A 26,863-nucleotide genomic window follows, 5' to 3' on the forward strand; every position below is an offset into this window, starting at 1 on the left:
TTAATAATCCATCTGCTCACAAACTGATGTATTTTTCAGTCGGACAATGACTTTATGGCTAAAATTGCAAACTCCATGACTGCCAGTGTGATCCACACAGAAATGTGGTCACAATTGTGAGTTAAGTGTCGTGATATATGGAGATTATTTTGCATGTTTTATTTTGCTGGTTTATTGGTGTAATTTAAAGCCACAATGTCATGTAAGTTCCCTGTTGCCAGGAGAGTGTATAACACTTTGGACAGTAGGGGGCAGCAGCGTGCTTTGGGAACTGAGTCGGGTGCATAGCTGCCGTAAGTTTTCCATTCTGGCAAGACTGACCAGGCGAACGGCAGCGTGTCTCCTGTGCTCACTTTCTCTCCTGTTTTACAGGTCAGTAACGTGGTCAAAAACATAAAGAAATACACAGCTGGACACTGTGATACTTAAACTTTCATGACATAAGACGGGTCTGTGATATGTGATGTATTATACTGTCGCTATGTGAGCTACTTTAGCTCTGTAAGATGTTATAGCTAGGCTATATGCCTGGGTAACGCTAGCAAGCTGTTGCAACTGCGTATAATACTCCATATAATAATAAGAAGCACCAACCCAGTTAGGTTTACAGTTCCTGATAAACTTGTAGCTTTGTGTTCATGACAAATGTTTTGTATAACGCGTGTGTAAAGTGTTCTGAGCTCGCCTGAAGTCATGTGTAAACTTGCTGTTTCAGTGTTAGAATCTAACTGGTCTGAAAAGGACATATGAAGCGAGAGCGCTAATAAGAGTACGGCCAACAAAAATGCTGGCAAGGAAAGTAGTGCAGTAATGTTGAAAGTAGAGTTTCCTTTCTATGATGAGACACTACCATGATGATGTGAATTATTTTGTTTATCTCATTTATGGGAAAAGAGGTGTAGTTGTCATTTGTTTCATTCATTTAAACCCTTTGTTGTTTTATGCCAGTAGTGTGGACTAATATTGAAATGTACTGGTGGAAAACAAGCCATGTGAGGGAATGAGCAGTTATTGTGAAATTGAGTTAACGAAAGAGTGGAGCAGATATGCTTGTGTTGTATGAATAAATTCTGGCAAGACTGATCAGGCGAACGGCAGCGTGTCTCCTGTGCTCACTTTCTCTCCTGTTTTACAGGATCGTAATCTGGCTACGCGCCCATCATAGTGGGGCCTGTAACAGATTTCTGGGGGCTCGTCCAGGATCGGCGGCGTCTGAGGAGCACGTCCGGCTGATCCAGTGATCATTGGACCCAAAGTGACAGTGTTGCTAAAGAGGGTGGGACCGGTAACGCCACCAGGCTGCAACAAAAGTCATGTCAGGCGACGAGAGGAGAAGACTCAGCTGGTCCATCAAAAAGAAACTCTACCAGCTAACGGCTGATGAAGCATACGACATTGCAACTCACCTTGACCCGGTGGCTGAACTGGACTCAGAAAGGCTAAACAAGGACGATGAGGAAGGTTGTATTGAGTACATCACTGCTTATATGAACAGCTCCACACTCCTACAGCTAGAGGATGAGGGCTTGGTCATGTTGTTATGTTTACAAGACACTATTGACTTGGTTATTACTAACCGGGATAAGGGTAGACCACCCCCCAAAGATCTGGCTAGTGGTGAAGGGACGCCTGTGATGCCACCAGCCAGTGATAACATTAATGGCAAACATATATCTCCCATGGGTGGCTACGCTCCCGAAGTGGCAACCCCCAACTTTGACATACACCAACTGCTCACAGATTCAGGGGAGGGGCAGAACAAATCTCACAAACACAGCATCAACGCACCTGACCCAGAGGGACCACAGTGTAGGACGGGTAGCTGCGGTCACATCAGCGGGCCTCGTGCCACTAACTCACCACCAACTGACATCAGACATCCACTGATTCCCCAGCAACACCACATGGCTGCAGGAGCACTGCCTGCCCCAGCCCACGAGAGTGTGATTGCCCTTCGCGACCTGCCCCTGTTACAGAGGAAGGAATTCAAAATACATGGTGGGCAAATAACTGATACTGCATCGGACATTAGTTTTAACAGTATCTGCAAACAGATTGATGACGGTCGCAGGGAACAACACACAGATGACGACATAATTAGAGGAGTCCTACGCATAATCAAGGGTGGAAACTTTAAAGACATGCTTGTGAACAAGGAAGACCTGACAGTTACAGAACTGAAAAGTTTCCTACAGTCCCATTTGAGAGAGAAAACCAGCACCGAGCTCTTTCAGGAACTGATGTGTGCTAAACAACACGAGAACGAATCTCCACAGCAATTCCTGTATCGCATGATCGGACTGAAACAGAGAATAACGTTCACATCCAAGCAGGCAAGTTCAATCATAAAGTATGATGCCTCCACACTCCAGGGCGTGTTCCTGAACGCAGTTTATCAAGGCATGGGAGAAAGGCACGAGGACCTCAGGCGGGACCTGAAGCCGCTCCTGGCTAACCCCACTGTTTCTGATGAAGCTCTCTTAAGACAGGTTATCCAGACCACGATGGAGGACAACGAGAGAAAACGCCAACTGGGGCGTAGCGCCAGCCGGAAGTTCACACAAGCCCACAGCACAGTTGCAGAGCCAGAGGGAATGACCGGCGTTGTGGGCGAGACTAGAGTCAAAGGTAAAGACAATGTAATTCAGAGACTGAGTGCTCAGGTCGAGGCTCTAACGGAGGCCATGGAGACACTGAGAAAGCTCACTGCTCCAGCCCTGGTGCCCGGGGCTGCCCATCAAATTGTCCAACAGAGTGCCTCTGACAAGACCAAATCGGACAGAAAGACACAAAGATCATATGGGTGTCCACAGTGTGTAGCCCAAGGCAGGCCAAGCTGTAACCACTGCTTTTCGTGTGGAGAAGTAGGCCATCGTGCTATTGGCTGCTTGAAAAGGAATATGCAGTCGGGAAACGAGTGCCGGTCAGGGCTGAGGGGCAACCCCTGACCAATCCAAGGGACAAATCCCAGCCCCATGATGCCACAGTACTAGAGTTAGGAAAGAGGGACCAGTCTATGAGCTTACAGATGGGTAACCACCTACCCCCACCTGAGAAAGTTGCCCCACTGATTGGCCGAAAATCCCTATTGAAATGCAGCATGAACGGCTATGCAGTGACTGCCATGTTAGACACAGGGGCAAATGTGAGCATCATAGACCACGCCTGGAAGAACAAGTACCTACCTGAAAAAGAGATCCGCCCACTGAGTGAACTAATGGATGAGGAACTCAGTGTAACTGCTGTCACGGGGGAGGCAGTGCCATATGATGGGTGGATGGAAGTGGTGGTAAACCTGCAAGGCAACAACGATCCAGATCTATCCATTAGAGTACCTTTTCTAGTTAGTCGACTAGATTTAGAAAGACCATTGGTTGGTTTTAATGTCATCCAAGAACTCATCAAGAGTAACGAGAGCAGACCCAAAATCATGTCCATCCTCGTCAACCTGCTGACTGGTGCCCTAGAGATCAACAGTGCAAAGGCAGAGGCTATTGTAAGCTTCATACAGACCAAACCAAAAGTAGAACAGAATGCGACTGTAAAGGTGGGCAGGAAAGGTGCCACTATTAATCCTGGTCAAGTAGCGTATATTAGGTGTGGAGTATCTTTAGACATTAGTGACTCTAGCCCACTCGTGCTGTTTGAACCTAACCTAGATGACACACCACTGTTGCCACTGAGTATAGGTGAAGGGCTATTGGCAATCCAGCAGGATGAGAGACCCTTCGTGAAGGTACCAGTTTCCAACCACTCTACCGAGACGGTGGTCCTGCCCAGCTCCACGGTCCTAGGCACCATTGAAGCTATTGATGGAGTAATAGGAACAGGCAGCCCAAGCGGCGAGCACAGTCAAGCCCGGGGCAACACTGACCCGCCACCAAGCTCCATGAGTGACCTGTCCCCTACTACACTGTGGCACCCGCCAGTGGATGTTAGTCACCTAAGTGATGAGCAACAGAGAAAGGTGAAACAAATGCTATACGAGGAGTCAGGAGCTTTTGCTTGTGATGACGAAGACATAGGGTGTATTCCAAGCCTGCAAATGTCCATAAATTTAAAGGACAACATCCCAGTACAGCGAACCTATGCTGCAGTGCCCAAACCCCTCTACAAAGAGGTTAAAGAATACATCCAAGATCTGCTTGCCAAAGGGTGGATAGTTAAGTCAAAGTCACCGTACGCAGCACCTGTCGTGTGTGTCAGAAAAAAAGATGGAACATTGAGATTATGTATCGATTACAGGCTTTTAAATCAAAAGACTGTACCAGACCGCCACCCACTGCCTCGCATCCAGGACCTCATAGACACACTAGGAGGCCACAGCTGGTTCACCATCCTGGATCAAGGCAAAGCCTATCACCAGGGCTACATGGCAGAGGGATCCAGACACATGACAGCATTCATCACTCCTTGGGGTCTCTATGAATGGGTGAGGATCCCATTTGGGCTCTCCAATGCCCCAGCCGCTTTTCAACGCAGCATGGAGGAGATGTTAGATTCCCTGCGTGATAGCTGCTGCATCCCTTATCTCGACGACATCCTCTGCTACGCAAAATCTTTTGACGAGCATGTCGAGGGAGTACGTCAGGTCCTGAGGTCTCTAAAAGCCCATGGTGTCAAGCTTCGGCCCACAAAATGTGAGCTGTTCCGGCAGGAGGTCAGGTATGTGGGGAGGCTGGTCTCAGCTGATGGTGTCAGGATTGACCCAAAAGACACTGATGCGATCAGGCTGCTGCAAGAGAAAACACCCAATACAGTGGGTGAGGTGAGGAAGCTGCTTGGGTTCCTGAGCTATTACAGAATGTACATCCAAAACTTCTCTAGCATCGCTAAGCCAATCTACGAGCTGCTGAATGTGAAAACCGCCCCAGCAGTAACAAGTGGAAAGCTCACGAAGGGAAAGGGGGCCCAGCTGCCATCAAAGACACCTATCGTGTGGACAGATGAGCACCAGAGGATACTAGAGCAGCTGATAGACACTCTGTCGCACCCACCCGTGTTGGCGTATCCAGACTTTGAACTCCCGTTTGTACTCCACACAGATGCCTCTAAGGAGGGACTAGGCGCTGTGTTGTATCAGCGCCAGGGTGGAAGAATGAGGGTCATCGCTTATGGCTCGAGAACTCTGTCCCCTGCTGAGAAAAATTATAACCTGCACTCAGGGAAACTGGAGTTCCTCGCCCTTAAGTGGGCGGTATGTGAGAAATTCAGGGATTACCTGTTTTATGCACCCCATTTCACAGTCTATACGGACAATAATCCCCTCACCTATGTGCTGAGCACTGCAAAGCTTAATGCGGTGGGCCACCGCTGGGTGGGTGAGCTGGCAGATTTCCGGTTCGATGTCAAGTACAGGCCGGGGAAGGTGAACATAGATGCGGACACATTCTCCCGGTTCCCACTTGACATCGACACCTACAGCGGGGAAAATAAGTATTTGACACATCAGCATTTTTATCAGTAAGGGGATTTCCAAGTGGACCATTGACACAACATTTCCACCAGATGTTGCCATCAAGCCAAATATTGACGTCATACAAACAAATCAGAACATATAAGTATACAAGTTAAACCACAATAAATAAAGTGAAATGACACAGGGAATAAGTATTGAATACATGGAGATAACAAGGGGCAAAATGACATAGAAAGCCAGGAGATCACCTGAAATCTGTCAGTATTGATAGAGAAATCCTGTCCCCTATCAGTACTAATTGATATCAGCTGCTTTAGTCCTAATTGATGGCCTATAAAGGCTCCTCATTACCCAGAAGGCACACAGGAAAGACTTCATGATGGGTAAAAGCAAAGAACTCTCTCAAGATCTTCGTAATCTTATCGTTGAAAAGCATTTTGATGGGAATGGTTATAGGTGCATTTCCAGAATGCTGAATGTTCCTGTGAGCACTGTGGGGGCCATTATCCGGAAATGGAAAGTGCATCAGTTCACCATAAACCTGCCACGATCAGGTGCTCCACGCAAGATCCCTGTCCGAGGAGTCCAAAGAATAATCAGGAGGGTTCTCCAAGAGCCAAGAACCACTCGGACAGAACTTCAGGAAGACCTTGCATCAGCAGGTACTGTTGTTTCAAAGAAAACTATAAGCAATGCACTGAACCGCCATGGCATCCATGCACGCTCACCACGCAAGACTCCATTGCTGAACAAAAAGCATGTCAAGGCTCGGTTAAAATTTGCGCAACAGCATTTGGAGAAGCCTGTGGATTATTGGACGACTATAGTATGGTCAGATGAAAGCAAAATTGAACTTTTTGGCAGTCATTCTACACACCATGTTTGGAGAAGAAATGGCACTGCTCACCACCCCAAGAACACCATACCAACAGTCAAGTTTGGGGGTGGAAGCATCATGGTTTGGGGCTGCTTTTCAGCAAGGGGTACTGGCAGACTTCATATTATTGAAGGCAGGATGAATGGAGAGATGTACCGGGACATTCTGGATAAAAATCTGCTGCCATCTACCAGGAAGCTAAAAATGAAAAGAGGGTGGACATTTCAGCAAGACAATGATCCCAAACACAAGGCCAAGGAAACAATGAAGTGGTTTCAAAGAAAGAAAATCAAGTTGCTTGAATGGCCCAGTCAATCACCTGACCTAAATCCCATAGAAAATCTATGGAGAGAACTGAAGATTAAAGTTCATAAAAGAGGCCCAAGGAACCTTCAAGATTTAAAGACCGTTTGTGTGGAAGAATGGGCCAGAATCACTCCTGAGCAATGCAGACGACTGGTCTATCCATACAAGAGGCGTCTAGAAGCTGTAATCACCAACAAAGGCTTTTCTACAAAGTATTGAATAAAGTGTGTTCAATACTTATTCCCTGTGTCATTTCACTTTATTTATTATGGTTTAACTTGTATACTTATATGTTCTGATTTGATTGTATGACTTCAATATTTGGCTTGATGGCAACATCTGGTGGAAATGTTGTGTCAATAGTCCACTTGGAAATCCCCTTACTGATAAAAATGCTGATGTGTCAAATACTTATTTTCCCCGCTGTATCTCACAAAGTGTACGGAAGAGCTCACGGGAGACGCTGTCCATGCTGCCTGGGAGGGTTGTGAGTCAGCAAAGACAGAGGACGTTGCATATGTTGCTGCCCTGAGCTTAACATGCCCGGAGCCACTGGTGAACGGATCACCATTTACAGTCTGTCACAGTGATCTGGTGACATCACAAAGGGGGGATCCTGTTATCAGCGAACTCATCAAACTGAAAGAAACAAAAACAGTAATAACGAATGACGACAGAAGGAGAGCCAGTGGCCCTGTGAGGAAGTTGATGCACGAGTGGGGAAAGCTCAATATCGAAAACCAACTACTGTATCGCACGGCAGGACAGCGGAGACAGCTTGTGCTTCCAACACAATACCACCCCCTAGTGCTGAAACATCTTCATGATGACCTGGGTCATATTGGGGCAGAGAGGGTCATTCACTTGGCAAGGGACCGTTTTTACTGGCCTTTTATGAAGAGGGACATTGAAGCGTATGTGACCAGGAAATGCCCCTGCATTAAGAAAAAGAAGCCGGTCAAACAGATCAGAGCCCCGATGGGATCAATCTCCACTTCTGCGCCGCTTGAACTGGTGTCTGTGGACTATATGCACCTAGAAGCCAGTATGGGGGGCTACGAGTACATCTTAGTAGTCATCGACCACTTCACCAGGTTTGCTCAGGCCTACCCCACGAAAAACAAGTCGGGAAGGACGGCGGCGGAGAAGATATTCAATGACTTCATCCCCAGGTTTGGATTTCCAAGGCGGCTACACCATGACCAGGGCAGAGAATTTGAAAATGACCTGTTCATGGCCCTACGACGCCTGGCTGGGGTTGCTCACTCGAGGACGACACCATATCATCCACAGGGCAACCCAGCCGAGCGATTTAACAGGACGTTGCTCCAAATGCTAAGGACGCTGGAGGAGAGGGCGAAGAGCAACTGGAAGGAGCACCTACCCCAGATAGTGCATGCCTACAACTGTACCAGGCATGAGGCCACAGGCTTTTCACCCCACTACCTCATGTTTGGTCGGCACCCCCACCTCCCAGTAGACCTAATTTTTGGCCTGTTAACCAGAGATCAATCTGAAACACCTCAGAGTTATGCCAAAAAGTGGGCATCACGGATGAAGGAGGCTTACCGTATTGCAGCTGAGAACAGCCAGCACTCCAGTGCAAGGGGTAAGAAGTATTATGATCGTCACATACAGAACACAGTCACTCTCCAGTCTGGTGACAGGGTCCTAGTCCGTAATATGAGTGAGAGGGGAGGACCTGGAAAATTGAGACCCTACTGGGAGCAAACTGTGTATGTCGTCAAGGAACAAGTGGGTGACAGTCCCATTTACAAAGTATGCTCTGAGGCAGGTGGTGCTAAAACCCGCATACTTCACAGAAACCTTCTACACCTTGTAAATAATCTACCTGTGGACTTACCTGACCTGCAGAGGGGGCCATTGCCATCCAGAGGGGCTCGAAGGAAAAGGAGTGACCCTGCTGTGGGACATGATGGGATGGAGACGCCCGAAAGCAGCAACTCTGAAAACTCAGACAGTGAAGCACCCAGAGTGCAGTACTGGCTCAGAGTATCACCACAGGCTCAACGCCAAACAAAGAATCTGAGACCAATGCATCAGTCCCAGAGAAATATTGAAGGAGCCCAGAATGTCCCTGGAAAACAAATATACATGCCACGGTCAGGAGGTCATATGGCAGAGCAACCCAGAGGCACTTCTCCTGAAAGAGAAGTTGAACAAGAACAAGGTGAAAACCAAATTGCAGACTGCTCTGTTGCTGATCCAGAACACCTTGATGCGGAGGAGTGTCCAGAGACAATGACTGAGGGTGATGAGGCTCGACCGCTGACTCCTCAGGAAGCCACAGTGAGGAGATCCGCCAGGGGCAGGAAACCCCCTCGGGTTCTCACATACTGTCATGGTCCTGGGCCATGTTGGCCCAGCGTTCTTAGTTTCCTTGTATGTTTGTATTTTATTCCATGCTTCCCCTGCCCATTATGTCTAAGTTCTCCCCGTGCTCTCTCTTCCCCCTGTGTGCCCTCTATGTATTTATGAGCCCTCGTCCCCTTTCGTGTTTATTCCATGTCTCCCCTGCCTGTTACGTTGGTGTTCTACTCGTGCTCTCTCTCCTCCTGTACTTCCTGTTTCTCCTCTCCCGTCAGTGTTCAGTTCACCCCGCCCTGTCTCGTTATGATTATCAGTGTCACCTGTGTTCCCCGTGTGTTCCCACTTCCCTCGTTAACCCTCTGTGTATTTCTGTCTGCGTCTCCCTCTGTTCAGTGTGACGTCGTCCCTCATGCCGTGTGTGGATCTCCCTGTGCCTCTCTGTGAATTCTTGGTTTGTGATTTCCCCCGTGTTTCCTGGTGAGCCTTATGTTAGTTTTTCCCAGTCTAGTTTTGTATCGCCTATCATCTTCTGTTACGCAATAAAGCTGCCTTTTGAGTTTATTCCCTCGTGCCTGTGAGTCCTGCATTTTGGGTCCTACTCCTGCCTGCCGCACGGCGATTCATGACACATACGAGTCCCTGGGCCAGCCATCTTACCGAGCACACGGGTCACTTAACCCCGCTGGACTTTGTACAGTACAGGCCCTGCCAGTCTGGGGAATGCCACCCCTCACTGTGCCACACTACATCCCATACCAACCATTCCCCTGCACTGTTGTACCATACACAAACCCATATTGATACACACACTGACGAAATACCTTCGCTCTGAAATATGAAGATCAAGAACTGTTTCTAGGTGAGCGAGTTAAAGTGTTAAGAAGTGTGAACTTTTTGTGTATTTTCTTGAAATGTCTGGAGCCATCTTTTTTTTGTTTGGGAGCATGTGATCCACACAGAAATGTGGTCACAATTGTGAGTTAAGTGTCGTGATATATGGAGATTATTTTGCATGTTTTATTTTGCTGGTTTATTGGTGTAATTTAAAGCCACAATGTCATGTAAGTTCCCTGGCAGGACTGACCAGGCGAACGGCAGCGTGTCTCCTGTGCTCACTTTCTCTCCTGTTTTACAGGTCAGTAACGTGGTCAAAAACATAAAGAAATACACAGCTGGACACTGTGATACTTAAACTTTCATGACATAAGACGGGTCTGTGATATGTGATGTATTATACTGTCGCTATGTGAGCTACTTTAGCTCTGTAAAATGTTATAGCTAGGCTATATGCCTGGGTAACGCTAGCAAGCTGTTGCAACTGCGTATAATACTCCATATAATAATAAGAAGCACCAACCCAGTTAGGTTTACAGTTCCTGATAAACTTGTAGCTTTGTGTTCATGACAAATGTTTTGTATAACGCGTGTGTAAAGTGTTCTGAGCTCGCCTGAAGTCATGTGTAAACTTGCTGTTTCAGTGTTAGAATCTAACTGGTCTGAAAAGGACATATGAAGCGAGAGCGCTAATAAGAGTACGGCCAACAAAAATGCTGGCAAGGAAAGTAGTGCAGTAATGTTGAAAGTAGAGTTTCCTTTCTATGATGAGACACTACCATGATGATGTGAATTATTTTGTTTATCTCATTTATGGGAAAAGAGGTGTAGTTGTCATTTGTTTCATTCATTTAAACCCTTTGTTGTTTTATGCCAGTAGTGTGGACTAATATTGAAATGTACTGGTGGAAAACAAGCCATGTGAGGGAATGAGCAGTTATTGTGAAATTGAGTTAACGAAAGAGTGGAGCAGATATGCTTGTGTTGTATGAATAAATTCTGGCAAGACTGACCAGGCGAACGGCAGCGTGTCTCCTGTGCTCACTTTCTCTCCTGTTTTACAGGATCGTAATCTGGCTATGCGCCCATCATAGTGGGGCCTGTAACACCAGCACCATTCAGGCATCGTTACGATGGAGTAAATGTGACTAAAAGTCTCAGCTTGATAAATTACAATTTTTTAAATTTGCAATAAATATGCAACTTCATAACTCATTTTCATGTAATGGATTACGAGACTTCCAAAAGAACAAAGTGTATTAATATTGCATTGTTAATATATCTACTGACAAACTGATGTGTTTCTGTGTGGGATATTGACTTTAGGGTTAATTTGCAAGCTGCAACTGCATCACTGCTGCCACCACGTGGATAATTTAATAGCAGGCAAACACAGAACATGCTAGTTCTAACCAGTCATACTGTGTGGATTCTGGGAAACTCTGTGATGGAGTAAAGTTTAGGATGTGTCAATTTCGCTCGAAATTGATCTTTTGTGGAACTGTTGAACCTGGTAATGGTGTCCCTCAGCACAGATCTTTTCTAAGTTTGAAACGAGAGTGTAGACTGTAAAATTTACATTCAGAAATTGCCTCACATTTTTATATGGTTTCATTTATTAATGTACTTCACACACATTACAAAAATTCATTATGCTGTCTTGGCAACTATACGGAAACCAGTTCTTAAAAACAGTTCAGTCAAAGAAGAAACACTTTAAAACCAAACGAGAAATTACATATAACACACGTGTTTTAAAACAAACTCGTTATTATCCTTCTTCACTTGGTGGTGAAGTATTTTGAATAGGTCTTGTTGTACATCACTTGATTATCTACTCTTATGACAGTTCTCAGGTTTTGCCAAAACCAGGGCTCTGCGGCTGCTGTTCGCGGCCACTCTACAACACTGCTCTCGCACAGTCGCTTCCTCAAGCGCAGAAAGTGAGAATGCTGCAGGACAGGCTCCAGCATTAGCAGTACTATCACATCCACATTTTCATCCAGCAGTCTTTGGTGGGCCAGATACATTGCTAGCTTGAAAGCACCGGTCTTAACGTAGCCCTTTGTTAAGACAAACAGAGTCTTGCGACTGTACTGGATGCTCTGGGTGAGGTTGTCCACCAGTGGGACTCCTGGGGGCCAGTCCCTCTCTTCCAGACACAGTGGATGATACTTGTCTCCCTCTTCCTCCAGTTGCACCCGCAGATTGCTCATCACCCACTCAGAGACCTGTGGGTCTTTTGTATCATATGTCACAAAGACATCGTAAATAGTATCTGGCGAGTTCAAGGATCTGTACCCTTTCAGCTTAGCTTTCATATTGACAATAGTCAATTTGTTGTTACTCAGGCTTAGAGTCGTGAGGCTTTTTAGACTCTTTAAAAAACAATTGTCTGCATGGAAAATGTGATTATGACTCAGGTCAAGGAAAGTCAAAGTTTGTGTGATGTTTGAGTTAATAGTTGTTAAAGTAGACAGAGAATTGTAACTTAGGTCCAAAATTTGAAGTTGATGGAAAGGCAGTTTGTCCCAATTAACATCACTGAGTGAGTTATGACTTATGCGCAGTGTGGTGAGGTTATGTGGCAAATATTCATAAACATCATCTGGAATCTTTGCAATGCCATTAAAGGATATATCTAAAATTGTCAAATTAGAGAGATTAGTGAAAAGTTTCTTGTATGTGCTATCCCTGTCTTTCCAAAGTTTCCCTAGATGATTTTGTGCAAATATAAGTTCTGCTAATGATTTGCTATACATCTCTTTTGTTGTCAGTGTGGAAATCTCATTATGACTCATATTAAGGACTCTTAGCACAGGTAGATTTTGTGTAAAATTTAAATTGAGCGTTACCCCAAATGCTTCAAAGTAGTGTGGATTGTAACTGAGGTCTAGTACTTGTAATTTCTTTAGTTCTTTGAAGGCGTTGTTATAGGCCAGATCAACCCTATTGAAGGATAAGTCCAGATATGTCAGATTAGGCAACATCTTGAACTCTGTGCCATTAAGTGCCTGTGAAAATCCATTTCTGGAGAGGTTGAGACATGAAATATTTCCATATCCCACAAACTGCTTTGGAGAAATGAAGAACAGATTATTTGAGCTGAGGATGAGCACTCGTCCAGAATTGGCGCATTCTTGCTTTGTATTCCTGTGTAGTACTTCATAAATTGAGTCTTTTGGAGTGAGTTTTACGAATGGTGACATAGAAACTTCTGAATTCTCATTATTTCTGTCTCTTAGAGTTGGTAGACTTTCTACTGTAGTGGGATATAACCTGTTTTCTCCGAGATATATCATTCTTAAGTGGGAAAGCTTGCTGAACACGGTAGGGTCAGAGTGAATAATGAAGTTAGTGCTTAAGTACAAATGAGACAGATTTTTCAGATTGTACAGAGGTGTGAGTGTGTCTGGTCCAATACTTTGGAATACCAAAGCATTCAAATGCAAACTTTTCAGTGACCTGAGCTGTGAAAAGTCTTTTGAAAGTGTTAATTTTTCTAGGTACATACCAACAGCATAATTGAAAGACAGGTCAAGTTTTTCTAGCCTGTGAAGATAACTGAAAGCTTTAACCGATGTGTCCTCACCAGTTACGGCTTTTTGTAAAAAGTTAAATTCCAGAAACAATTGTGTAAGATTCGTTAGCGTTTGAAACCAAGAGGGATCAAGGTAATTTAGTGAGTTTCCTCCCAGGTTCAGTGTCTCCAGCTGTGTCAGTCTTTGAAATGCATCAGGATGTATGTCAATAGAACCGTTAGGGCAAGGAACACAAGGGTACGGAGCATTGTGACATCTTGGACAGTTGCCTTGTATATCAAGGAATTTGACATTTTCTAACCCTTGAAAATCATCTTTATATATGTTCTCTATTTTGTTGGTATCCAGACGTAAGATTGTAATTGACTGGGGTAGTCCTTTAGGAACATGGGTTAAGTTGTTATAAGACAAGTCCAGGTATTTCAGTTTTTTCAGTAGTGCAAAAGTGTTTTCGCTGATAGCGACAGACTTCCCACAAGGGTTGCGGAAGTAGCAGTTTTTAGATAACAACAGCATTTTCATGTTTTGCAAGCCAATAAAGCTATTGTTCAGTTTATCCATATTAACTTTGTTAATGTTTAGCTCAAGTCTTTCCACACTGTGGGGGAGATTGCGTGGAATTTCAGTCAGACAGTTGCCGCTCAATCGTAGTTGCTTCAGTTTTGTCAGATTTTTCAAAGCATTTTCAGCGATCTTCAGTGCTCGGCATCCATAATCAGTCTTGGTGTTGTTTGCCCAGTTGAGATTCAGATGTGCCAGATTCAGCAGATTAGAGAGTGAATCAGCTTTAATACTCTTAATGACATTTTCTGACAAGTCTAGATCAGTGGCATTAGTAGGGGAGACCGGGGATAGTTGTAATGTGGGTCAGTTGTAACACTTCCAATTTCTCCAATCAGGGCTAAGTTTCAAATGATGTGACTCATCCTGTGCATGCCCAATTCAGTTCTGCTATCACATGTGAAAAATCAGCACATTTTGTCAAACACAGACAATTTAACATGAAAAAAAGTAATTTGTATGCCAAAAAGTAAGTTTTTCTACTTTATTTCAATTTGTAATAGCATTATCTGCTTTGCAGTTAAACTCATCAAACTTAAATTGTGTTATTTGTATGTCTATGGGGATATATTCTGTGTAGGTCTTTAGTGCTAATGTTTTAGCCGTTGGCTGGAATGTTAGCTAGTGCATGGCTATAGGAGTCTGGGTCAGTTGTAACAGCAACAGTCTGGATTAGTTGCAACAATAATGTATGTTACAACTTACCACACTATTACTTTAACTTATATTTAAGAAGTTGGGGCAACGACATCAGCAGAGAGAGGTTCACTGGTCGCATTTGTATATGCGGTTAATGCCATTGGCAACACAATTCCTCCACTGTTTGTGTTCCCACACACACATTATGCAGACCACTGTGTCAGAGATGGACCAGTAGGAAGCACTGGTAGTGGAAATAAATCAGGATGGGTGCAAGAAACAGATTTCCTCATCTTTCTGAAGCACTTTGCAAACCACACCAAGGTAAGCCATGATAAAAAGTAATGGAATTGCGATGCTGGTGAACAACTACATTTTTTCAGCTTCATTGTTATGTTCAAAATTGGTGCAAGAGTTGTAGGTTATAATGCCCACTGAGCCAATGAGGCCAAACTCAAGGAAGACCAACCAAAATTAATGAAATATTCAGTTGCAGAAAATTCCATAATTTGTCTTTTTGGGGGGTTGGAATATGTTCAAAAGCTAGATTTCTGCATTCTGTCACACACACACACAGCTACATTAATGGCTCTAAGTGCATTCATGTGTTGAATAAACAAAGATTACATGTTAATGTTTTGTTAGTACCCTTATTTCATTGTGTTACATTTTACCCCAGGATATGTTACAACTAACCCAGACTATGGGGTTAATTGTAACATTTCACTCTTTGTGTTTGAGGCCATACCATGCAATGGGTAATTGTGCTGCAGAGAAAATAGCTGCACTATTTAATAGCAGAGACATGTAAATACTTTGCATTACATTTTGAATCCACTACCTTAAAAGAGCTCCAATTTACAGACAGAAATATCAAAAATGTTACAACTATCCCCGGTCTCCCCGAAGAACTGCATCTTTTTCATTTCCCTCCTTCAAAAATGCCAGTTTATTTGTCAGCCAAGATGAACACTGGAATGCCAGTAAACACAGCAACAGTGCATAGTGCCAGTCAGTTCTTCAGATTATGTGACGTAATATGGAGTTTAAAAATGACATATTTCTTAGACATTAATATGACATAAGTAATATATCGCCTCACACACTGATTTATTTTTGAGTGGGACACTGAATTTAGGGCTAATTTGCAAAATGCACTGTATTAAAACTGTGTCACTTGCACCACCTTACGGACAATCTCAAAAATTTCCAAATGTGAAATAACAGATGAAAGCATGCAAGTTATATTACACATACTGTGTCGAAATGGATTTTTAATAATGGACTGCAATTTAGGATCTGTCACTTTTGTACTAAATTTCTCTTTTGTTAACTGTTAAACCTGGTACTGGTGTCACTCAGCACAGATGTTTTCTAACATAGAAACCAGAGACTAGAGTATAAAATCTACATCTGCAAAATGCCACACATTTTATTTTATTTTATTTTTTTTATTAATGCACTGCAGACAGATTACACAAGATTTATTATGCTTTCTCAGCAAATATAAGAAAATTAGTTTTTTATTGTTTTCTTATTAGATTCAGACAAAGAAGAAATCGTTTAAAAGAACCAAATAAGCATTGCTCTAAAGAACAGTGATTTTAAAGCAGGACCATGTTATTGTCTGCAGACTAGAATTACAAATCAGTCCCAGGCAGATAAGTGATGATTATCCTTCTTCACTTAGTGGTGAAGCATTCTGAATAAGTCAATAACTCAACAACTATAAGAAAATTAGTTCTTAAAAACAGTTCAGTCAAAGAAGAAACACTTTAAAAAGACCAAACAAGAAATGATATATAAAAGCACTGGTTATTTAACAAGCTCATGTTATTATCCTTCTTCATTTGGTGGTGAAGTATTTTGAATAGGTCTTGTTGTACATCACTTGATTATCTACTCTTATGACAGTTCTCAGGTTTTGCCAAAACCAGGGCTCTGCGGCTGCTGTTCGCGGCCACTCTACAACACTGCTCTCGCACAGTCGCTTCCTCAAGCGCAGAAAGTGAGAATGCTGCAGGACAGGCTCCAGCATTAGCAGTACTATCACATCCACATTTTCATCCAGCAGTCTTTGGTGGGCCAGATACATTGCTAGCTTGAAAGCACCGGTCTTAACGTAGCCCTTTGTTAAGACAAACAGAGTCTTGCGACTGTACTGGATGCTCTGGGTGAGGTTGTCCACCAGTGGGACTCCTGGGGGCCAGTCCCTCTCTTCCAGACACAGTGGATGTATCTTGTCTCCCTCTTCCTCCAGTTGCACCCGCAGATTGCTCATCACCCACTCAGAGACCTGTGGGTCTTTTGTATCATATGTCACAAAGACATCGTAAATAGTATCTGGCGAGTTCAAGGATCTGTACCCTTTCGGCTTAGCTTTCATATAGTGTAGGACATAGGAAGCATCCCAGTAAAATAAGTGAGCAACTGTTGAAACAATCATGAAAAGAATAATGATAGAAGTTGTTAGAGCGTAGATCTTCTTTGCCTGTTCCGCATTTACACACTGACTAATGTTAAAACTTATCAGTATTTTGTTCCTCTGGTTCACTGGTGTGTTACATGTCACCTGAGTGGTGAGTCTTGGGATCTTTACATCACTCTGTTCAATCCATAAAATAAAGTCTATGGAATCACAAGTACACTCAAATGGATTTCCTTGTAGGAACAGAGTCAGGTTTGCAGGTCCTGATTTGAAGGTAGTTTCATTGACAATAGTCAATTTGTTGTTACTCAGGCTTAGAGTCGTGAGGCTTTTTAGACTCTTTAAAAAACAATTGTCTGCATGGAAAATGTGATTATGACTCAGGTCAAGGAAAGTCAAAGTTTGTGTGATGTTTGAGTTAATAGTTGTTAAAGTAGACAGAGAATTGTAACTTAGGTCCAAAATTTGAAGTTGATGGAAAGGCAGTTTGTCCCAATTAACATCACTGAGTGAGTTATGACTTATGCGCAGTGTGGTGAGGTTATGTGGCAAATATTCATAAACATCATCTGGAATCTTTGCAATGCCATTAAAGGATATATCTAAAATTGTCAAATTAGAGAGATTAGTGAAAAGTTTCTTGTATGTGCTATCCCTGTCTTTCCAAAGTTTCCCTAGATGATTTTGTGCAAATATAAGTTCTGCTAATGATTTGCTATACATCTCTTTTGTTGTCAGTGTGGAAATCTCATTATGACTCATATTAAGGACTCTTAGCACAGGTAGATTTTGTGTAAAATTTAAATTAAGCGTTACCCCAAATGCTTTAAAGTAGTGTGGATTGTAACTGAGGTCTAGTACTTGTAATTTCTTTAGTTCTTTGAAGGCGTTGTTATAGGCCATATCGACCTTATTGAAAGATAAGTCCAGATATGTCAGATTAGGCAACATCTTGAACTCTGTGCCATTAAGTGCCTGTGAAAATCCATTTCTGGAGAGGTTGAGACATGAAATATTTCCATATCCCTCAAATAGCTTTGGAGAAATGAAGAACAGATTATTTGAGCTGAGGATGAGCACTCGTCCAGAGTCAAAGCACTCTTGCTTTATTAGCCTGTCCGATATCTCGTAGCTAAAGTCTTTTGGAGTAGCTGTTATGGAAAATGAAATAGAAAGGTCTGAATTCTGGTTGTATCTGTCTGTTAGAGTTGGTGGACTTTCTATTGTTGTGGGATATAACCTGTTTTCTGAGAGATATATCATTTTTACGTGGGAGAAATGGCTGAATAAAGTAGAGTTGCTGTAAATAATGAAGTTAGTACCTAAATTCAAAGCAGATAGATTTTTTAGATTGTACAGAGGTGTGAGTGTGTCTGGTCCAATACTCTGGAATACCAAAGCCTCCAAATGCAAAGTTTTCAGTGACCTGAGGTTTGAAAAGTTTTGTGAAAGAGTTATTTTTTCTGGGTACAATCCGAGAGCATAATTGAACGACAGGTCAAGCTTTTCTAGCCTGTGAAGATAACTAAATGCCTCAAAAGATGGTTCCTCACCAGTTATAGATTTTAGTAAAAAATTAAATGCCAGATATAATACTTTAAGATTCTTTAGACTTTGAAACCAAGAGGGCTTAAGGTAATTTAGTGAGTTTCCTCCCAGGTCCAGTATCTCCAGCTGTGTCAGTCTTTGAAATGCATCAGGATGTATGTGAATAGAACCGTTAGGGCAAGGAACACAAGGGTACCGAGCATTGTGACATCTTGGACAGTTGCCTTTTATATCAAGGACTTTTAAAATTAGCAACCCCTGGAAATCATCTTTAGATATGTTCTCTATTTTGTTGGAATCCAGACCTAAAATTGTAATTGACTGGGGTAGTCCTTTAGGAACGTGTGTTAAGTTGTTGTAAGACAAGTTCAGAGCATTCAGTTTGTTCAGTATTTGAAAGGGTTTTTCCATAATAGCAACAGACTTCCCACAGGGATTCCAGAAGTAGCAGTTTTTAGATAGAAACAGGTTTGTTATGTTTTTTAAACCAATAAAACTGTTGTCATGTAATTTATCCATGCTAATCTTGTTAATTTCTAGCTCAAGTGTTTCCACACTGTGGGGGAGATTGCGTGGAATTTCAGTCAGACAGTTGCCGCTCAGTTCCAGTTGCTTGATTTTTGTGAGATTTTTGAAAGCATTTGCAGGAATGTTCAACAGTCTGCATCCATAACCGTCCTTGGATTTGTTTGCCCAGTTGAGATTGAGCTGAGTCAGATTTGTCAGTTTAGAAAATGATTCATCTTTAATACTCTTAATAAAATTTTCTGATAAGTCGAGATGTGTCGCATTACTGGTTATCCCTTCTGGTACTTCCTCTAGATGGCGGCCTTTACAGTCAAATTTGACTGTATTTGATGTTTTGTTGGATATAACATCACAAGGGAACTGCCGTGTCATCCAGGTAGGTGTAAATGCAGCCGGCAGGATCTCATGATGGTAACACAGATAGAACAACAGCATCCAGCATTTGGTAATCTGTGGAAAAATGATGGAATCAGTTGAATGAAATAACCTTAAGCTTATAAAAGGGCTTCTACAAAATTATAACACTTTTTCATGATTATTGTGGTAAAAAAAATAGATAAAAGAACACTATTTGTACTATATATAATGTTATATATTATATTACTATAACACTTTTATCATGTCAATTAGGGGTTCACAAAATACAGTGATATTGGTCTGCAGATTAGGTTTGCTTTTAGAATCGGCTTAAAGCTTATATTTTAGATGTGACTAAAAGTCTCAGATTGATAAATTAAAATTTTTTAAATTTGCAATAAATATGCAACTTCATAACTCATTTTCATGTAATGGATTACGAGACTTCCCAAAAAGCAAAGTGTATTAATATTACATTGTTAATATATCTACTGACAGTTGTTAAAGGTTGACCCAAATTCATTCCCTCATCCCTACCAGGCTCGGACATCTGTGGGCCTTCCTGTGATGCAGTGAGCACTTCTCCTCGACTTCACTCTATTCACTCCTTATGTGACATATTAATGGATAAAAATCGATGTAATTTTTTCTGTGCATTACTGGTTTCCAAACTTTTTGTGAAACTTTTTTGTCTACTGACTTAAACTGTATATACCTAAACCGAATAGAGCCCTTATTAATGTTATCACAGTTATTTATTACACCACTGCTTTTCCTGTTTTGACATGTTAAAATATCAGCTAGGGAAAAGACAATGAGATTGTAAGGCAATCTTGAAAAAATTGTAAACCTGTCCTATTTGCAGCAGGTGGCAGTAGGTTGGAAGTCTAGTGAGAAAAAAAAAATCTTGTTCTTTCTTTTACTTATCAAAACAGCAAGTAAGGGGTATGAAATGTAAAACGATACATGTAAAATGTACAATTACCAGCCTAGAAATAATTTTAAAAATAGGAGATATCAAAAATCTTTCAGGTTGTTGTTAAAGTACTTTTCATGGGAGCACGTCACATACTTAGTGATAAGTGACATACAGTATCCCATAAATTTTCTAAATACATTTGTCCCATGTCTTCATTATACCGATCGTGGCTCAAGAGTTGGGAGTTCGCCTTGTAATCGGAAGGTTGCTGGTTCGAGCCCCGGCTTGGACAGTCTCGGTCGTTGTGTCCTTGGGCAAGACACTTCACCCGTTGCCTACTGGTGGTGGTCAGAGGGCCCGGTGGCGCCAGTGTCCGGCAGCCTCGCCTCTGTCAGTGCGCCCCAGGGTGGCTGTGGCTACATTGTAGCTTGCCATCACCAGTGTGTGAATGTGTGTGTGAATGGGTGAATGACAGGTTGTGTAAAGCGCTTTGGGGTCCTTAGGGACTAGAAAAGCGCTATACAAATACAGGCCATTTACCATTTACCATTTACCTGTGCAATTTATTGAATTGAAATACCTAAAAAAAGGGGCATCACTTTAAAATAATGTAACATTATTAAGCATTATTAAGGTATTACTAAGGTTTTACCAAGTGGTTAATTCATCATTTATATAGCATCAGTTCTCCTGTTATGCCATTTATAAATACAGGTATATTATCACTACTTTGATTATGATTACTATTAGCAGCTATGTAGTAGCAATTATAGCTGTACATGATTTCACCATGTCCAGCAGTGATAGCTGTACATGGCGTAACAGTAACAGATGGATAAACATATCTGCATCGGCATACTAAGGAAGAGCAGTGATGTATAAATGATGAATTAAGCACTTGCTAATACTTTACTAACACCGTAATAATGCTTAATAGTGTGACATTATTATAAAGTGCTACCGAAAAGAAAGTCTTGACTGCTAAATGTATCTTTGACAGTTTAAGATAAAGTGTGGCTTCATAGCTTGTGTTCTCAAGATCGCCAAGTGCTGATTTCTAAAACAAGTTAAATAAAATGCCGATAATGATGCCATGATGTTTTTCTACACATTGGCTGGCAAGTTTTATTATACCTTTTAATTGAATATGTCAACACATTTCCAAACAAGCAAAACAGATTTAAAAGCAAAACACAATAAAATGATCAGTCTGGGTTTTTGGAGTCAGATATATCTATACAAAGTTTTGGCACAAAATCATAAAATGACAAAATCATCAAAGATAACATCAGAATGCAGAAAATCAGATTATTCTGATAAGTAAGTTAAAAGTAACTATACACACACTCAGTAACTTACCATTGCGCCTGTACTGTATTAATCCCTGAATGACAATCTTGAATTCAGATTTTCTCCTCTACCATTTAAAAATAAGTGGTAGTGGTTAAAAGACAAAAAACAAAAAAACAAAACCCAAAACCAAAAAAACCCCCCAACAAGTTGCTAAAAATCTATAAGGTGCATGTCTTGTATATCATCAAGTCGAATTAGCCGTTTAAACATCTCTGCACGCTCACATACACCCATCAAAATAAGGAAGGGGACTGTTGTACACAGCAGAATGAGCTGTGGGGGGGAGCAGCGTGTGAATTGAACAAATATGTCTGTTTCATTTCCTTCTTTCATGGTATGTTGCATTTCATTGCCAACTGAGTCTGAGAATCCCCCACTGGCATCGCAAAGAGTGGCAATGAATTTCCCAAATAATTTGAATACAGAGTTTAAAATTAGCACATCATTAATTATTAATATTTCATTAATAATAAAACTGCTCCCATTACAACAGTTCAGTATTCACATATAATAATTCATATACAGGAGTACATTTAAAGCAATCTAGAGAGAAGAAACTGCATTTTTCCAGCATATTGTTCTCTTTACAGTGTCTCTTTGAAGAGATTGTTGTATTGTTTGTGACCTTCGGTTGCTAATACACTCCTCAGGCTGAACCAAAAGTATGGCTGGGCTTGAGGATTTGTTGGCCACTCTAGCACAGACCTCTTATACAGCCTCTTTCGTAATCTCAAGTACTTTGAATTGCAGGGCACTTTCTCTAAGAATATAAGCACTATAACATCATTTTTTTCATCCATTAGCCTTTGGTGAGCCATGTAGAACGCCGTCTTGAAGTTTCCCCCTTTGATGTATTTTTTGGTGAGAATAAACACAGTCCTCTTGCTCCTGTGGATGCTTTGAGAGAGGTTGTCAATCAGGGGGCATCCGGGCATCCAATCCCGGTCCTCAAGACAAAGCGTCAGTCGGCGGTCTCCACACTCCTCAAGATGAGCGCACATTTCCTTCGTCACCCACTCTGATACTGCTGGATCCTCCTTATCATAGATCACAAAGGCATCGTAAACAGCGCTCTGGGAATACAGGCGGCGGTAGCCTTTGAGCTTGGCCCTGCAGAAATGGTAGATGTACCAGACATCCCACATGAAGAGATGGCTGGAGATGGACAGCGTGACCAAGATGAGGACGAGGGAAGTCATTAGGGTGGAGAGGATGATTGACAGGTAGTGGTGCTGGCAGGCCAAAAGGTCCACTGAGATGACTGGACGACCTCTTTGTGCCCCTGGGGCAACGCAGGTAACATCCGTGCCCAATCTAGGTATGGTTACTGTAGTCCTGTTGAGCCATGTGACAAACCAGGTGGCATTGCAAGTGCACAAGAATCTGTTTTGGTGCAGAAGTAACATGTCCATATGATTAAGAACATCATCTGGAAGGCTGGATTTTTCAATGTACTGGATGTGATTAGAACTCAGGTCTAGATATTTCAAGTGGTAGGCACCCTTGAGGAAATCTGGTGTAAGCTTTAGGATTTGGTTTTTGTGTAAAATTAGTTTCTCAAGAGATGTGGTGCAGTTTGATAACACATCTGGAACAGTAGTCAAGCTGTTTCCACTGAGATCCAAGACTCGCAATGAGTGTAGAAGTTGCAGTTTCTTCCAGTTAAAGGATTTTAGTTTGTTATTTTTGATATACAGCTCAGATAGCTTCTCTGGTAGACCACTGAATACGTCCGATGGGATAAAAGGGAGGTTGTTATGAGAGATGTCAAGGACAGTCAGATTAACTAAATTCTTAAAATAGTTGACATATCTGGTGTTCCCATCTCGCCACAGTACATCTAACCGGTTATCTCTGAACTCTAACCTTTCTAGGGATCGACTCTCCAGCTCTGTGTTAGTGGAAGTAGAGATCTTGTTGTGATTCATCAGGAGTACCTTGAGGTTTTTTAAATGCCTAGTGAAATTAAGCATGTGAGTCAGACCTTCTGATTCAAAATAGTGGTTGTTGTTACTTATATCCAAGATGACCAGATTTTTCAGCTCTTGGAACGCAGTAGAGTATAGCAGGTCCAAACGGTTCCATGAGAAGTCCAGATATTGTAAATTAGCCAGGTAAGTAAATTCAGAACCATTCAGACTTTGACTCATTGCATTTCCAGACAGATTGAGGCATCTTAGCTCTGTAAGGTTTAAAAATCGTGAATGCAGGAAGAATATATTGTTTCTGCTGACGTCCAGGGTTTTGCCAAACTGACTGCATTCTTTTTTGACGAAGGATGTAATAACTCCAAGTTCCTTGTCCTTGTATTTGCAGCTTCGTGCATACTCATCATATCTGAAATAATGAATCTCTCTCACGTCTTTGTTTTGGTACTCAGCAGCGGAAGACATCGGAGACCAGTCCGAGGTTTCTCCTCCGGACAAACCAAGTTCAATTTGGCCATCAGAGGGAGACGATATTTTGTTGTCAGACAGGCTGATTATTTTAAAGCTTTTCAATTCCATCAGAATACTAAGCTTTGTCATTTTAATGAAGTTTGTACCCAAATCTACAACCTCCAGGTTCGGTAGAGGTTTTAAATGAGCGATACTCTCTGTAGTTAACTGCTGAAACACATAACCTTTCATTCTGAAAATTTTGAGAGACTTCAGAGAGGAGAAACTGCAACTCAGTCTTAGCGTTTGAGGGTACTTCTGAAGCTCGTAGTTGAATGAAAGGTCAAGTTCTTCTAGTTTACCCAGGAATTTGGGGAAAGCAGTGATTTCTAGCTCCCTTGCTAAAAAGTTTGATGAGAGGTCCAGCACTCTGAGCTCAGTTGTGGTGTCAAACCATTCAGAAGGCACACTTGTAAGGGAGTTGCTATGCAGCCGTAATGTTTTTAGTTTGGTCAGCATTTTAAAAGCTGTCTTGCTGATTTTCAATGGTGCGTTATTTGGACATGGGCTACATGGAAAAGGAGCGTTGTAACACCGGGGGCAGTTTCCGCTAATGTCTAGAATCTCAAGATTAGTTAAATTTTTAAAGTCTTCATCAGTGACTTCTTGAATGTTATTGTTATAGAGATACAGCTCCTTCAGAGTAGTGGGTAGCTGATGTGGAATGAAAGACAAGTTATTTGATTTAAGAGATAGCAATTTTAAATTGTTAAACTGTAAAAATGCATCGTCTTCTATATCATAGGAATCATTGCAGGGGTTACGAAAATAGCAGTTTTGACCAAGGTAAAGCACCTCAACATATCTAAGCTCAGAGAGGTTTGCTTTAGAAAGATAATAAATATGATTCACTTCCAAGCTCAGAAGGATCAGATTTGAAGGCAGGCCTTTAGGTATACTGTAGAGCTGATTGCCATCTAGATACAGCGCTCGCAGATTGCTCAGTCTGCTGAAAGTATTTTCCTCAATTGTCACACTCTTCAGGCACATCTTGTCCTTGGGTCCGATTTTGATGGGCACACAGTTGCACCTCATGTCAATCTCAGTCAAGTTCTCCAAACCGTAAAAGGAGGTGGAGTTTAAACTCGGAATATGGTTGATGGTGAGCGTCAGGTTTGTTGTGTCTCTTGGGATTCCATGGGGGATTTTTTTGAGGCTTCTCTCAGTGCAGTCCACCTTCACTTCACTCCCATTGTTGATCTCGTTAACATCACATGGCAGAGTTTTCGGGTAATAGATGCCAGTTGCCAAAATAGGGAGACAAGACCACAGGGTGAGCAGTGCCACACACATCTGCACGGAAACATGAGAAAGGTTTGCTAGTAGAAATCTAATAATACTGTAACAGCACATTATAAATGCAAATCATAACAAGGGATGCTAAAATCAGCAACTTTAGTAATCATGGCCAGCATATTATACTTTACTTTACTGTACAATTAGGAAATAGCATTCTCTCGCATTTGATTTTCTACTTCTCAACAGTTAACAGCACTTCTAAGCCAAACTACATTTGACAGCTTATGAATTCTGATACTATAGAGTATATAAAAATCATACTCACCAGGTGGAGAAACATTGTTTATGTGAGAAAACCAAAAAAAAGAGTCCAGCTCTGACTTGTCTTGTCTGGTTCGATGGAGTACTGAAAGAAGTATAACACTAACAAACATTCCTGAGGTGGTCGATGAAAGTAACAGGTGTCTGTGTTAGCCTAGTGTGTGTAGAATTAGCCGGCATCACTTCCTACTTTCTTACAAACCACAAACATCCAAATATTTCATCTTTTACTACATCGTGAAAAGGCTTATTGGTGCATTTATGCTATTGCTACTGTAAAGAGGTGCCTTTAATAAGATACAGCAAGTTTAATACTCTGACTCTTGTTGTATGGCAGATATTCCATGGTATTATAAAACACAGCTGGATGAGTTACAAGTTATTATTCAACTGAAACCAGTGAAAGGAAGAGTTTCATTTCTCATTAAATTTTAGGGGAAAATGAAACCTGTGGTGTGGTTTGGGTTTTATCACTGTACATGGTGGTGAAGTTATTTTAACATCAAGCAGAATATTTTTTTTTTGTTATCTGTGACTATATGACTAACATTCAGTCTCACCTACCCAAATTTAAGATAAATAAATATGTTCAGTGGTTTTAGGTACAGTTCCTACCGATTTACAGTAGCTAGACTGTTTAGCTGTCTGTCTTTACAGTGAAATGGTGTGATTTACTACACCTATTCTAGCAATACTAGGTATTCCTGTTGGTCAGCATACCTCTTGTTAAATTTGGGTTTATAGAAAAATGTCTTGAGAACTACCGATGAAGTGCTTTAAACATTTGAAGCAGAGATCAACTTCAATCATTATCTGTATTTTCCTTAAGCACAACTAACATTTTAAAATTTCCATGTATCCTGGGAAATATCCGTATATTTCAAATGGTTTGGCGTAAACACTCTGAGCTGGATAAGTGGTTTAGAACATGGTTTGAGCAATGGATGGACAGATGGATTGGTTTAATGTTTTTTCAATTCATTGCTCACTAGGTTGGCAATTTAAGTTTAGATGGTTGTTTGCCATAAAACAAGTATAAACATGCATGTCATCCTAAATCGAAGTGATCAGTGAGCATCATCAGGTCAATTTTGACCAGGAGTTCACTATGTTGGCATTTAAGCACCTTTATGCTTATAGCCTCACTGAGCTGCTGGCTGTTGTCTTTTTCGTTTTACTCAGATGCATACACATAATGCACAGTGACTCGTTCTCAAGCTGTG

The 26,863-nt window shown here is 41.8% G+C and overlaps 3 protein-coding genes across 3 annotated transcripts; all 3 read right to left on the reverse strand.

Annotated features, from left to right (window-relative positions):
* Window positions 1-11,548: 11,548 nt before the first annotated feature.
* LOC147311513 (toll-like receptor 8) lies at window positions 11,549-14,029 on the reverse strand. The gene has a single exon (XM_086265666.1). The coding sequence runs from the start codon at window positions 13,868-13,870 to the stop codon at window positions 11,549-11,551; it is 2,322 nt and encodes a 773-aa protein (XP_086121792.1). The 5' UTR covers window positions 13,871-14,029.
* A 1,429-nt stretch (window positions 14,030-15,458) lies between these two features.
* LOC147311514 (toll-like receptor 8) lies at window positions 15,459-21,743 on the reverse strand. The gene is made up of 2 exons (XM_086267742.1): window positions 21,649-21,743; window positions 15,459-19,463 (listed from the first exon to the last, which is right to left on the reverse strand). The coding sequence occupies exons 1-2, from the start codon at window positions 21,649-21,651 to the stop codon at window positions 16,356-16,358; spliced, it is 3,111 nt and encodes a 1,036-aa protein (XP_086123868.1). The 5' UTR covers window positions 21,652-21,743; the 3' UTR covers window positions 15,459-16,355.
* Window positions 21,744-22,219: 476 nt separating this feature from the next.
* LOC147311515 (toll-like receptor 7) lies at window positions 22,220-26,829 on the reverse strand. The gene is made up of 2 exons (XM_086267741.1): window positions 25,645-26,829; window positions 22,220-25,373 (listed from the first exon to the last, which is right to left on the reverse strand). The coding sequence occupies exons 1-2, from the start codon at window positions 25,657-25,659 to the stop codon at window positions 22,227-22,229; spliced, it is 3,162 nt and encodes a 1,053-aa protein (XP_086123867.1). The 5' UTR covers window positions 25,660-26,829; the 3' UTR covers window positions 22,220-22,226.
* Window positions 26,830-26,863: the final 34 nt, after the last annotated feature.

This window comes from Aulonocara sp. 'chitande type north' Nkhata Bay, linkage group LG16 (genome assembly GCF_057382095.1).
Source record: "Aulonocara sp. 'chitande type north' Nkhata Bay isolate Kocher_YH1m ecotype deep benthic linkage group LG16, A_spYH_male_GT1.1, whole genome shotgun sequence".
Lineage (NCBI taxonomy): Eukaryota > Metazoa > Chordata > Actinopteri > Cichliformes > Cichlidae > Aulonocara > Aulonocara sp. 'chitande type north' Nkhata Bay.